The 13,400-nt window shown below is 35.3% G+C and overlaps 2 protein-coding genes across 2 annotated transcripts; both read right to left on the reverse strand.

Annotated features, from left to right (window-relative positions):
• Window positions 1-416: 416 nt before the first annotated feature.
• On the reverse strand, window positions 417-3,867 carry LOC111383067 (protein STRICTOSIDINE SYNTHASE-LIKE 3-like). The gene is made up of 4 exons (XM_023007135.1): window positions 2,975-3,867; window positions 2,024-2,299; window positions 1,404-1,571; window positions 417-921 (listed from the first exon to the last, which is right to left on the reverse strand). The coding sequence occupies exons 1-4, from the start codon at window positions 3,301-3,303 to the stop codon at window positions 507-509; spliced, it is 1,188 nt and encodes a 395-aa protein (XP_022862903.1). The 5' UTR covers window positions 3,304-3,867; the 3' UTR covers window positions 417-506.
• A 3,127-nt stretch (window positions 3,868-6,994) lies between these two features.
• On the reverse strand, window positions 6,995-13,244 carry LOC111383070. Its single transcript, XM_023007137.1, has 3 exons — window positions 12,950-13,244; window positions 10,697-10,944; window positions 6,995-7,528 (listed from the first exon to the last, which is right to left on the reverse strand). Exons 1-3 carry the CDS (start codon window positions 13,182-13,184, stop codon window positions 7,178-7,180), a joined length of 834 nt encoding a protein of 277 aa, XP_022862905.1. The 5' UTR covers window positions 13,185-13,244; the 3' UTR covers window positions 6,995-7,177.
• Between the last annotated feature and the right edge of the window lie 156 nt (window positions 13,245-13,400).

Here is a 13,400-nt window from a genome sequence, read left to right on the forward strand (position 1 = left end):
ATATGAGCTTTCCACTCAAAATAAGAATTAAGAACATAAAGTCTTATAATCTTAAATACTTGGGTCCGTTTGATTGCAATGAGGAAATTTGGGTAGAAAGAAAACGAATTTCAAGGAATCGAATTGTCTAAAACTTGTTTTCCTATGAATTGTCAATTAATGTGTTTGATTTGTATAATTTTTCATTTAAAAAATATTGAAATTTTGGATCTTTTGATATTCGTTTGACTTTTTTTTTTTTTATGAAAATTGTCAATTAAAGAGATAAATTTTTTTACAATTATTGATAAAATTTGTTTCCACTGCTATAAAAATAAAAAAAATATGAGTAATAAAATAAAAAAGCTTGGAAAACCAATTCTCACCGTTTTGGTGAAAATTAATTTTCCAACAATTCATGGAAATTGCACCTATGAGGGGAAAAAGTGGAAAATGAATTCATGGAAAACTTTTGTTATCAAACAATACAAAATTTGGAAAATGGAAATCCAGGGAAATATCCTCAATCAAACGGGGCCGTAGTCTAATTCATAAACTGCAATAAATGGCATCAAAACACTCCCCATCCAAAGCTTCCCATTCCTCTCCTCCACCTCACTTACTGCTTTAACAACTTTCCCTTGCCTGTCCTCCAAAATCTTTAAAAGCTTACCTTCTGGACTATACTTCACTACAACGGCATGAAGGCGCCCTCCGATTGTCATGAGATAATGGATCTTTGCAGCTATTGGAAGCTTTAGCAAGAATTTCCGGACTTTCGGGTATAGAGCGGATAGATAAGCGAATATAGATCGACGACAATGGATTGCAACCCAAAATTCACCCTTTTCATTTGTTCTGACATTATCGGGAGATCCAGGCAACACGGCCATTGTTTCAGAGGTGTGGACCTTTTCACCTTTCAACCAATACTTCCGCAACCTACATAATTGGAGGACAGATATTTTAATAAAGTTAGTGCACATTTGGTTAACAATATCGTACATTACTCATGAGTACAACAAATCAGATTTTAGCTTTTTTTTCTTCTTCTTTCGTATTATTGTCCATGTTCTTAAATGCTATTATCTAGATAAACAATCTTTGCTGCAAATTTTACCACTCTAATAACAGAAAACTGTTGTTTCCTTTCCATTTCGGCTCGTGAAGAGACTCATCAAATTCTTAGATAGAACCTGTTGTTCAAGGCATCGTGTGTCGGTATGTTACCATTAACAGAGTCCTAAAACGAGTATTTCAAACACACATTTTTTGCCGCTTGAGACGTATTCATAAATTCCAGAAAAAAAGTTGCGGAAATCCGAAGGTTTTCTTTTTTTTACTTATTTTCTCCTTGAAGAGAGGGTGGGAGGTGGGGAGTGAGAATTTCATGAACAATGTTTGTATTAAAGATATATGAGTACCTGCCAATTGAACCCTCACAGAACACAAGAAACGATCCGTCTTTACTTAGGGACACACCATTTGGAAACTGGAGATTCCGAACAAGAATAGTAGTCTCTTTTGTCTTGGGATTGTACTTCAGCATTCTCCCACTATCTTCTCCAGAAAAAACCAACTGCATGAAGTTCCTGAAACAAGTGAAGTGTGAGAACTATAGACACTGATTCTGATCTTACAATTCTACGACAAACGATGCGAATATATATGTGCATGGAGCATCGCGTGCGGAGATACAGTTGAAAGTACCATAACTGGTTTTTTGCATGAAGATCTTATATTCTAATATACTTGCCTATGCTTTTTCCCACAAAAATTTCAACCAAGATTGAAGTTACGATTTCTCCACTCTTCCTTCTAATCGACCCACAGAACTCACATATTCAATACAAACAACACTTTGTCAGCAACAAGACACTTTGCTTATTGACAATACACTAACAGGTAAGAGTTACTTGAAGCTAAATAACTATTTTTTCAATTAAAATAAATGAAAAGATAACTTATCTAAACGTGTATGAAAACAAGAAGTCACATACTCTTCTTTTTTAAGCTTAGCCAAACACATAAAACCTTAAGCTACCTTCTTTGGAATTTGGTGCTGCTATCGGTAAAATAGACATTCCCTTCATCGTCAATGTCCAAGTCATTAGTAAACCCGAGAGGAATTCCTTCGGCCTCAGTTGCCAGGGACGTTGCTAAACCACCTTCAGGCCCAACTTTCATCAACCCCAAATATGCATCTGCAATGTACAAATCACCAGTTCTTTTGTCGAATCTTAGACCCAATGGCCTTCCACAGATATGCTCGTTCTTCAAATAGCCAATGGGCGATGGTTTTGGGTCACATAGTCCAGACCTGAACATTTAAATGGAAGTTGTAAAGCAAATACGATCTAGAATCACTATCTTAAAAATGCTAGTTACATTTTCATCCATCTTCAACACAAAAACACAAAACTTTATAAAACACATTATACGTTCCAATGTTGGAACGACGATCATATTTGCATACTCAAAAATTTAGAGGTCTCCCACCTCCGAGACAACAAACTAAACCTTATTCACAATAAATTTGGTCTTGGCTACGTAAATTATTCCTCGCCACTTCTTTTGATATATCCTAACCTACAGATATAATGAAATTAAATATTTTGCAGCCATATCCGACCATGCCAAACTCTATGCCAATATGTTACTAGCCCTTTAGCTAGACACTTAAAAACCGGCTTGCTAGGGAGGGTTATTAACTAGTAGAGACTTGCTGACTCTCCAATACATTTTTGACATCTCTTCTTGTTAACAAATGGAAAGACGTGAACACATTTTTGACACTTGACAGCTCGGGACATTCATATTAGGCAGGCATCAAATTGTGGACAACATATCTCAACTCGGATGCTTAAAGTGCTTAGGAGTCCACAAGAAAAGCCTTTTATGAGGGAGAACAATATCATATACAATGTTTCATACAATATAATTTCAAGTCTCATAAAGTGAAAAGAAGAAACACATCAAGAAATTGCGTTCTCACCGATTAGCCGAAGTGTAAGCAAAATCTGTCCATTTCACACCATCCCAAAAGACAACCCTCCCATCAGCCACCCCAGTGTATGGGCCGCGGCCGGCCTGGTCGAACGCTATGCTCTCCGGCCCTTGAACTTGGTTCAAGAACTTGATTTCAGATTTTTGCAACAAATTTTCAGGGTCTTTCTCAAGTGGGATTTCAGACCACGCCGGCATTTCGATCTTAAACGCCTCAAACTCCGGGAATTCAGATATCGCACTGTGCTTGTACGGGTCCACGGCACAGTATATCGCCACCAAAAGGAACACACCGGTGAATACTCCGGCAAGTTTCATTGCCGGAAAATAAACACTACTGAGTTATAATTTCCTCTTTTGAACTACGGATTTAATTGTTTTATAGACCTACTCTCGTTAAATTCCGACTGAATTAGCATTTGCTACCTAACCAGTAACCACCACGCACCTACTTATAAATTCTTGGTGTGCCCCAGGGCATATCTCCCAGTGCCAAAGGGAGGGTGGATAGGGCTCAGCGCGACAGTGTGCAGAGTTCGATTCCCCCAAGGTGGAATTGGCTTTGTTGCAAGCGGGAGTTATCATATGGGTAAACAGCCTTGGCCTATCCATGTGCTCTCTACGCTGGCTCCTGGGAGGCACATCCTGCGATTTACCTCCTCCACGATGGCCCAAGACAGGGTCTGGGGGCCTTAAAGTTGGGGATCAACCTTTTTTTTTTATAAATTCTTGGTGTGAATCTTTCTATGAAGGGAGAACTACCAGTTGCCTACTATAGAGAGAGAGAGAGAAACAAAAAACGTGATCAACGGCTCAAGGGACTGAAGGGAGTGGCAAGCGGGAGGCCACACAATCCTTTTGGGCGGATCTTCCAAGAATAGAAATCTTATGCACGTACTATTGATATGTATGAGTTTTGCTTGGCTCACAGAATTCTTATTGGAAAGACACAATCATGTGGGGCCGTAATTTTGTTGCCAATTTTTTATGTAAAAAGCCCCTCCTACATGTTTTATACAGGGCCCTCACTGCAACGAGGGCCCCACACGTATAAAAAAAAATAAAAAATTAACGTGGGCCCCACTAATGTGAGTATCTGTAAAATATCTGGCAAAAAAAAATCCTATACATGTAGAGTGGTCCATTTTTTATACACGTCTGGGACCCGACTTCATCTCTATTCTGACACAATTCTGTGAATCTCTATTCTATACTGTGTGTAAACATTTGTTTAATTTTCATGTAGTGTGTTTAAAGCGTGGTTGTTCGTATTGAGATATTAGCACATTTACACAAAAGTCTTTTACCCAGTTTGGCATCCATTTTGTAGTAACGAAAATAGATGGAATAATATTTTTTTGAAAAATAAGTTATTAAAAAAGAAGAAAAAAATTCGATTTACGTGTAATATTTTTTTATGGAAGATTGTTTGGTTGTAAATAGGAAAGAGAAAATAAAATGTAATGTAATAAAAAATAATGGGGACCGAATGGGGCTTTATTTTTAAAGAGTATATTTTATAGAGTTAAAATTTTAAAGCACTCCAACAAGTATTTTATATTTAACACTTAATTTTATTACTCCCAAAAAGTAGTTATTATGTTTCTCTATATTTTATTTTAACTAACTTTTCTCTATATTATTTTATCATTTTAAAACATTGAAAATTGAAACACTTAAAATGAATTTATTTATAGACAGTGAATTTAAATAGTCAAACTCACTCTCTAAATTAATTTAAAAAATCTCTTGTAACATAATTTTAAGAGTTGACTCTTTAAAATAGAGAACACATCATATTTAAAGAGTTTTTTGAAGATACTTTGAGCAATGAATTTTTTGTTCAATCATGTTGTGTACTCTTTGAATATTATCGAGTTGACTCTAGAATGAATTAAATGGTTCGGTTAAGTCGATATTATATTATGATTTGAAGTTTTATCTTGAAAGATAAGTTATGATTGATCCATTCTTTGATTCTAGTGAGAGCGGGAATGAAAACACGTCGAGGAAATTATGTCACACACCTACTTTTTAAAAATATTTAAAATATATTATGCAACTTTTTTTTTTTAAAACTATAAATACTGTTTTTATATAATAAAATAGAAATGTGAAAAACCAACCAAATCATACATAACATTCATTACTTAGCTAATTTTATTCCAACAAATGCGTCTTTAAATTACGTTCCAACAAAAATGCCCTTAACATGTCAGATTAATCACAAAATCCCTAAAATTGTGTCCTTTCGTATTTCAAACCAAAATCTCCACCACATTCTCTCCTCCTTGAATCACCCACCAAGAAATTCCCTAAACCTAATCACCAATTTGTTCTTCTATAGATCTATCGTCAAAAAATAACACACACCATATCACACATGTCAACCATTTGATTTATTTTCTATTGATTAGGACTTTGTTGCATGTCTAAGCAATTTGTATATAATTTATAACTAAAAATTAATGGGAGAGTGTGTGTGTATTAACTAAATATTTGATTTTCTGTGTGGATGGATATATATAGCGAGTGGATATGTTTTAGATTTATTTATTTATTATTATTATTTTTAGGTAATGTGAAATTCATAAGACATCATGAAATTGTGTATGGAAATTCGTGTTCTTGCTTCAATATAATTGTCTTTTATATTCTTTGGAAATTCAATTTATTTCATAGTAGTGTGTGTGCGCGCAATCTGAAATCCGTAAAAAAAATTGTTTGCCATTTGATTCTCTTACACAATGATGTTGAAGCCTATGATGACATATGGAATCACATGATGATTATTCGACAGACTGACAATTATTGTTTTTGCCTGTTGACCATCATCATTTCTTGAATTGCTTATTCAATTTAGGAAATGGTATTAATGGAGAACGTGAAATATGTTGAATTAAAAAAGTGTCAGATATAGAATGTGGCTCATGGTCTATTTTTAGAAGGAAGCATATGTAAACAAATTTCATACGTCATCTAGTATTTTTGGTTTTAATAATGTAACGTAGTAAATTATGAACTCTTTTTTTGGAATAATATGGATACGAAATTTTTGGAAACATCTTTATTCGTAGTGTGTTAAAAAATTTCTACTAATAGTGAATTCAGTTCTAAAGAGCAACAAAAATTGGCCCAACATAGTGTCAATTATTCTATTCGATCACTTCTCAACAAAAAATAGTCCAACATATTATCGACTATTCTAATTGATCACTTTTAATATATTACAAAGGTGTTTGGTTACAACTGGAAAAGTTGTTAGATTATGAAAATGCTATTAAAAAAAGCTCAAATATACTATATATTATTTTCAACTCATTTTCAAAAAGTTCAAACCTAATTGATTACTTACAAATCACTTTTCCAACCAATATATCCATATAATTAAAATAAGCTTAGACTAAAGCTTGTTTGGTCATGGTTGGATCATTGTAACAACTACATTAGTCTTTAAAATCGACTTCCAAAAAAAAGATACTACCGATAATTATAAACTCACAAACTAAACATTAGCTATCGATGTAAAATATAATCTTGCATCCTTTGTTTCACCACTCATTTCAAAACTTTAGCCTAACGATGTAAAATAGTTACATTCCACCCCCTCCTTTTACAATTGAGGTTCACAATAGCCATATTTTCAACTAGGTTAATTTACGAAACTAATCTTCTATTGAAAGTAGCCCCCCATAGTCCACAATGAGGGCCATCCCCACAAGCCTGTCTGCATTAATATCAGTTGTAACAAACAATGCATAAAACTCACCCTTAATTCGACTTGTAAAAAGAGGGTACCAATTAGTTATAAACCCACAATATAATCCTAAACCCTTTACCTGTTTGATCATCTCAAGAAAATCAAACTAAATCTCAAGACTTATTATCCAAATTTGGTTCCAATTTGAATACTAAAAAACCATTTAAGTTTGGCTCAAACTTAAATAAGACTTTGAAACTCAAACAAGCTAAAGTCGATGAAACTTACGAGCAACGAAACGCAAAGACGGACATAACTAACGAAATAAAGTACATTACCGAGATACTAATCGTGGTGTCCGAAAAGAATAAACAAAACTTTAAAGTAAGAAAATATTAGATAGCATATCAGTACATGTAGCCTAACTAGTAACAGATTGGCATGTAGAGCACAAAATCGAGATAAGTTTCGATGCTATCCTGATTGATTTGATCAATAATGGCCGGAACCAGTGTCATAAACCCGGCCTCCCGAGTATTGAACTTTAGGCTCAAATCCCTGATCCCTTGCACTGCCTGAAAACCGACTTTGTTCCCTGTAAGAATCATATTGATCAGCATTGTATACTCGATGTGGATCCCTTGCGGGAGAAGTTCTAGCACTGTATCCATGAGGATCACTAGTGCCCATGTGACTGTTCCGATATTGGTCCATTGCTGCCCGCTGGTATTGCTGTTGCCTTGCACGGGACTCCCTCTGAAGAAACTCATTCCTTCGAGCGGCATGTCGAGTTCGAAGAGCAGCTAGCTGCTCTTGATATTGTATGTTGATTGTGTTTATTTTCTGTTCCACACCATATACAAATTGATCAAAAAAATGGATCAGGCACATCATAAATTGAAAAAGCACAAGTTTAATAAACTAGGTAGACAGGCAACTCATATCGCATCCAAGCAAAAGAAGAATGCTTAGTGTTTGATAAATTTTGCTTTAATGTCTTCTCCAGTGCAAAAAGCATATCTTTTGTTCACATTTCCCTTGAATAATCTAATCATAACAGGAAGTTTAAACATCCTGAATACACTGATTGTTAAGTTTCATTTTGTTTTGCGACAATTTGGTCACTCCATCCATGTTTGTTAGCCCATGTTTGATCCCCATTAAATTAAATTATATTACATTCCATTTTTCTCTCTCCTATTTTCAACCACACAATCTTCCATAAAATAATATTTCACGTAAATTGAAACTTTTCCTTCTTTTTCAACCACTCATTTTTCTAAAAAATACTATGCCCCTTATTTTTATTTTTCGGTAATGGGCATCAAACAGGGGCTTAGTTTGCAAACGGAAAAGATGACGTATCAGCCTAGCTATTTGCCAAGTAGGCTGACAACTAAACTGTTATGTCAGCTTTTAAAAGTTGGTCAAACTAATCGGCACGAACGTGATAACTGATAACCAAATTGTGATAAACATTTGAATCAAATGATTAACAAAGTGTAAGTTCATTGACTGACTTGAAACAAAATAAGAACGGTGACGAACACGAAATTTTTACTAGAGTTCGACATCGACTACGTGGTGAGAGTAAAAATTCCGTCATCTGCACAGATCAGCTGCACTCAAGCAGCTTCAATGCATGGAAACTCCACAATAGGATCAGAAATGAAGCCAGGACTTAGCTTGGAGGGTTAGAACATGTATAATGGTATTTTTTTTGCTTATCTACTGACCATTTTGTTCAACTCCAAACTTGTAAATTAATGTGAATATGGTTCCTCTATTTGCAAATATTACAAATGTACCAAAAAATTAAACCACCTTGAACAAGTCTGTAAACTAAATTAATATTGCGATTTTTTATAGGTAAATAAGTCGGTCAATAAAAAAAATAATAATAATAATAAATAAATAAATAAGAAGAAGCATGTTTCGAATTTAACTATTGACAAATATCCTAATGACATGGTTAGAAGATGAAAAATTTAGGGGTTGTTCTCTTCGTGTTTCAATTTTGTATTTTGAGTTTTGAATTCATTTTGGATTTTGTATCTTGAGTGCCTGTTTTGAAATTGTTGAAAATGTGTTCTTTTTGTCATTCTGCAAAACTGTTTCCCAAAACAAAAAAAGGGAAAGCGCGTTTGCTTTGAAATTTTGAAAATATTTTTTTATACTACAATATTCAAGAAACTACCACAAAGCTGCCGCCACCACCTCCAATCCACTGCCAACCAAAATCAACACAATCACCATCGCCACCACCAATCACCATTGCCGACACAGTTCACCACCACCCCCACCCACAACCACAACCACAACCACCATCAACCACTGTCGACACAGAAAACACCAAAAACAGCGAAGAAAGAAGAACCACAGAGGGAAGAAGACTGGGACACAAAGGAGGGAAGAAGACCATGATTCAATTAATCAATTCAACCATTATGAACCATCAATTCAACCACCATGAACCATCAATTCACCAAAATCAACCATTGCCAGTCTGCCAAAATCAACACCATCCACCGTACCACAACGCCATCGTTGACTACCACCACCACAAATAGAACACTACCGCCTGCTCGCCGCCACCACCAACGCCCATTGCCGCCAGATCGAAACAACCAAAAAACCCCCCAAAAGCACAAATCGAAAAGAGGGCGAACTGCAGCTTCGCGCTGCTACGAACCTCACCTCCCCCGCATTTGCAATCAGCGTCAAGGGAGAGGAGATGGAGACGGTCGCCAGCGTCGAGCAGAGAAAAGAGAAGAAAGAGATGGCTTGAGAGAAGGAAGAAGGAAGAGAGACAAGAGATGGGTCACTATGATTCTCCGTTTTCCGCGTTTTGGTGGGTTTTGTGAAGAAAATGTCCAAAACGTCAATTTGCCCGTTTTGTGTTTTCTTCACAATTTTTTTTTATTTTTTTTTTATTTTTTTTTTGGAAAGCACGTTTTCAAAAATGGGAAGGAGAACGCGTTTTCAACGTTTTGAAAAATCGAAAATAGAAAACGGCTTGAAAACGCCAAAGAGAATAGCCCCTTAATTTTTAATACACCATGTACCAACATGGAGTCCATCCACGACTTTGGGGTATTGTATCCTGAAAAGAATTTATTCAATCTATATTTCACCATAAAGTATCCATTATTTCGTTTCAAATAGCCTGCTATGTTATTAAGCAGAACTGGCATTTCTGGAATAAAATGTCTAAGATTTGATTTTATAGTCAGTAAATTGGAATATAGATTGTATATACAATCACAATTGATTTAGAAATTGTAGTGTCGGTGAATGCCTAAAACCAAACCGTAAAGGGTGGTATATCAAGACCAAACCATTAGGCAAATCAGTTATCAGGTCTCACAAATCACAATACTTGTTATCCTTTTTAACTAATTGCCACTTGTTAATGGTTATCTTAGTTAATTTAGTCACTTTCAGAAGATAAAGATATAATTGGTTCTATATCAAGTGACAAAAAGTTAAAAGATAGGTGAATATTTTTTCATAATATTCCTAACGTATTAACTCATATAAAATTGTGAAGTGCTAACAAGATCCAAAGCACACAGGCCTTCATTTAAATTAAAATATTCCTAAAAACGAATTTTAAGTGCAAACAAACATGATATAAAATTTCTAAGGAAAATGGTCGTTACATAAGTATTTTATTACTAGTTTAGTTTTACCCACGCAAAATTATAAATTTGTATTCCTATTAAAAAGCGATTAGAAAGAATGACCATAAAAATTAACTATGCACCTATGGAAAATATTCACTTGAATCCAACATCTTTATGTAAACAAGCTAAGTACATTCATTGACCTAATTTGTTTATTTTCCATCTACCCAATATACGAAAATAATGACAACAAAGAGAAACAGATGAGAATTTAGATGCTATTGCCTTTTTAGCAACAATGAAACATACTTTCTTCGATAATTAGCTGCATGATAAAACCATTTCAACTCGAAATTATATAGAAAGATTACAAAGATGAACAAACCTCCCGATGGCTAGCATTTTCCACATCCTCAGCATCAGTTTGTTCCTTACTCAATTTCATGATGTCATCAAGGAATCTCTGCTCAAGACCATCAAAAGTCTGTGATATGCGATTATCTTCATAACCTATGTCCATATTCTCTCCACGAGGCTGATGTTTAGGATCACTGCCACTTTGTTTTTCTAATGACATCTGAGGATCTGGCCTCTGATCTTGGTAATAGGATCTAGCTACTTGATATCCTTGACCTATAACACAAGATCTTCAAGTTAACACCCAATAGAGAGAGAGACAGAGGGAGAGGGAGAGGGAGAGGGAGAGGGAGAGGGAGAGGGAGGGAGTTTGTGTGTGAATATTTTCGTCACTATTTTCAGGGGATCCGGTCAAGCAGTGGGCGGGTCCTTGAGGGATAGGAGACAAAATAATGATTCATGTATCCTGTTGGTTTCCAGAATTAAACCGTTCTGAGCTTACCTTTTCAACCATTCAAGATCACGACACTGTTGTCAAGTTTGGTAACTGAAAAAATACGGTATGTTTGACAAGCTCAAAAGTAACTTAACGCTACATTTGTTAAAAAAAAAATATTTTTGCTTCCAAACACGCTTGGAGACATGTAACAGGTGCCCGGACTGAGGACAAGGTGGTAGGAAGTTAAAAGCAGGATCCCCTCTAAAAATATTTAAATAAGTCGCCTAAGATACATGAGATGTCTTAAAGACAAAATATATTGTAAATACAATCAAAATAACTTCATCTTACACGAAGTTTATAAAATCTTGAGATCATGCAATTCCAACAGGCAATAAGAATAAAAACGTTTACTTATCTACAGACAAGCAATGAGCACGGCTGCCAACAAGAATAAGGCTTGTATAATATGGTTCATTTGCAATGTTGGCTCCTTAAACACAAAACATCCTACGTAAATCACTCGAAGTGCTTTATAAAGAATAATAGAGCAGAACCTGAGCACAACTGTCAGAAGCCAGTCAGACCTGCTTCATTTGAATTTACAATATAGTCCTCGTTAATATAATCTGCATTTTGGACTCCTCCAAGCTTTGAATGGATTGATTTATAGCCAAACTTGTGAAAGGAACTTTAAGGTGCAACTCTATAATGACATTTGGAGTCATGTTAATTTATCCTGAATTTTAGGCTGATATGTCTTATTCCCACATTATGCAATTGTTACACCAGAAGTTAAAGGTTCTACATGAGATTCAGTCATGGAGTGTGAGCAGGGCCACTAGGAAATGGCTCCAGATGTAGACAGGTGTAAAGCTGCATGGATGCGCAAACGAATATGCCCCATTCCTTGTCTTTGGATGAATGCAGGCAGGCTTTAGAGGCCACTTCCAATTTACGGCCTCTTCAAGTGAAGGACTAAGCCGGTACTATGGACTCTCAGACTTCTAGCCATGTGTTATGAGGCTTCAAGAAGCCAACGAGGAGAATCTCAAATAGCTCCTTGGTGAGATTTTGCCTACCCCAAGCCACTTTAACTGGCAAACATCTGGCTCATCCCCTAGCCAAGATTGATAAACTGAAGTCCTAATCTTGGGATGACCAAAAGTTCTACAAGAAATGATCTAAAAGTGACTGGATCTTCTGCAATTCTTAGTGCACTAAGAAACAAATGCAAGATCCAACTAGGCAAAAGAAAAGGAAAAAAAAAAAAAAAAAAACCAACAAGAAAAAAAAAAAAAAAAAAAAGATCCAACTAGGAAAAAAATAAATAAATAAATAAATCAATCTAAAAGGTAATGAAATTTTTTTCGAACCCATAATATACCTTTCAAGTAAATCCTTCATGTTAGCTTTTCAATATCAAAACCTGTTTGGTGCTTTAAAATCGATTAATATTTTCAGCAAGTGCTTGTGCATATGATTCATGAACAACATGCGAATAAATAATTACCATAACAAGTTAATTCTATTTAGCAAAATTCAAATTATACTTTTGCTTCCTCTTCTTACAACTTAAATCCTGTGCTCGTAGGACAATAAGAACTGAAAAAAAAAAAAAAAAAAAAAAAAAAAAAAAAAAAAAAAAAAAAGGAGCCCAAACAAACACCAAAACCCCCCCATGATTTTTTTAAAAAATCATTTATAACACAGGCGGCAGACCTGACACTTTTCCAAACAAAATTATACTACGTTTCCCAAAACAAGTTTTTTAACAAAACAACGATAAATTACACTTTAATCCAAAGAAAAAAACTGAAAGAAGCAGAATAGAAATTTTACCTTCGTCGAATGATGCATTGGGTGACATGGAATTCATAGGCAATTTATTGTGACTGCCATCTCTGTCCCATCGCCATTGGTTATGATGATGATTAGGGTCCTTCTCTTGCTGCTCTTGGTGGCGCCGTTGGTAATACCCAGACCTGTTTTGCTGCTGCTGATGATGATTCATTTGAGCTGCGGCGCTACCGTATGCGTCGCGACCGCCGCCTGAATCATCCCTGTACCTTCTCATTTTGAACTTTTTCAAAGGTGATTGTCAGTGAATTTATCTGCTCTGGAGGGATTTTGGGGATTGAGAAATTGATGTATATATACTAATTCAATGTACAAGTGTTGATGCAATAAGTACTCATCTTTGTATAATAAATTGACATTTTGTTCCAGTTTTACACCCATTAATTTATTCGATGAAATGCTACCATTTTCAACAATACATTCACACAATAAA

Source organism: Olea europaea, unplaced genomic scaffold (assembly GCF_002742605.1).
Source record: "Olea europaea var. sylvestris unplaced genomic scaffold, O_europaea_v1 scaffold261, whole genome shotgun sequence".
Classification (NCBI taxonomy): Eukaryota; Viridiplantae; Streptophyta; class Magnoliopsida; order Lamiales; family Oleaceae; genus Olea; species Olea europaea.

Bases quoted from the DNA above. Each gene is read 5' to 3' on its own strand.
- LOC111383067 (XM_023007135.1), bottom strand. From the start codon at position 3,303: ATGAAACTTGCCGGAGTATTCACCGGTGTGTTCCTTTTGGTGGCGATA. The intron at 2,300-2,974 runs GTGAGAACGCAA...TTAAATGTTCAG, and splicing joins GCTTACACTTCGGCTAATCG to GTCTGGACTATGTGACCCAA. The intron at 1,572-2,023 runs GTAGCTTAAGGT...CACTTGTTTCAG, and splicing joins AGCACCAAATTCCAAAGAAG to GAACTTCATGCAGTTGGTTT.
- LOC111383070 (XM_023007137.1), bottom strand. From the start codon at position 13,184: ATGAGAAGGTACAGGGATGATTCAGGCGGCGGTCGCGACGCATACGGT. The intron at 10,945-12,949 runs GTAAAATTTCTA...CTTGTGTTATAG, and splicing joins CAATGCATCATTCGACGAAG to GTCAAGGATATCAAGTAGCT. The intron at 7,529-10,696 runs GTTTGTTCATCT...GGTGTGGAACAG, and splicing joins AAAATGCTAGCCATCGGGAG to AAAATAAACACAATCAACAT.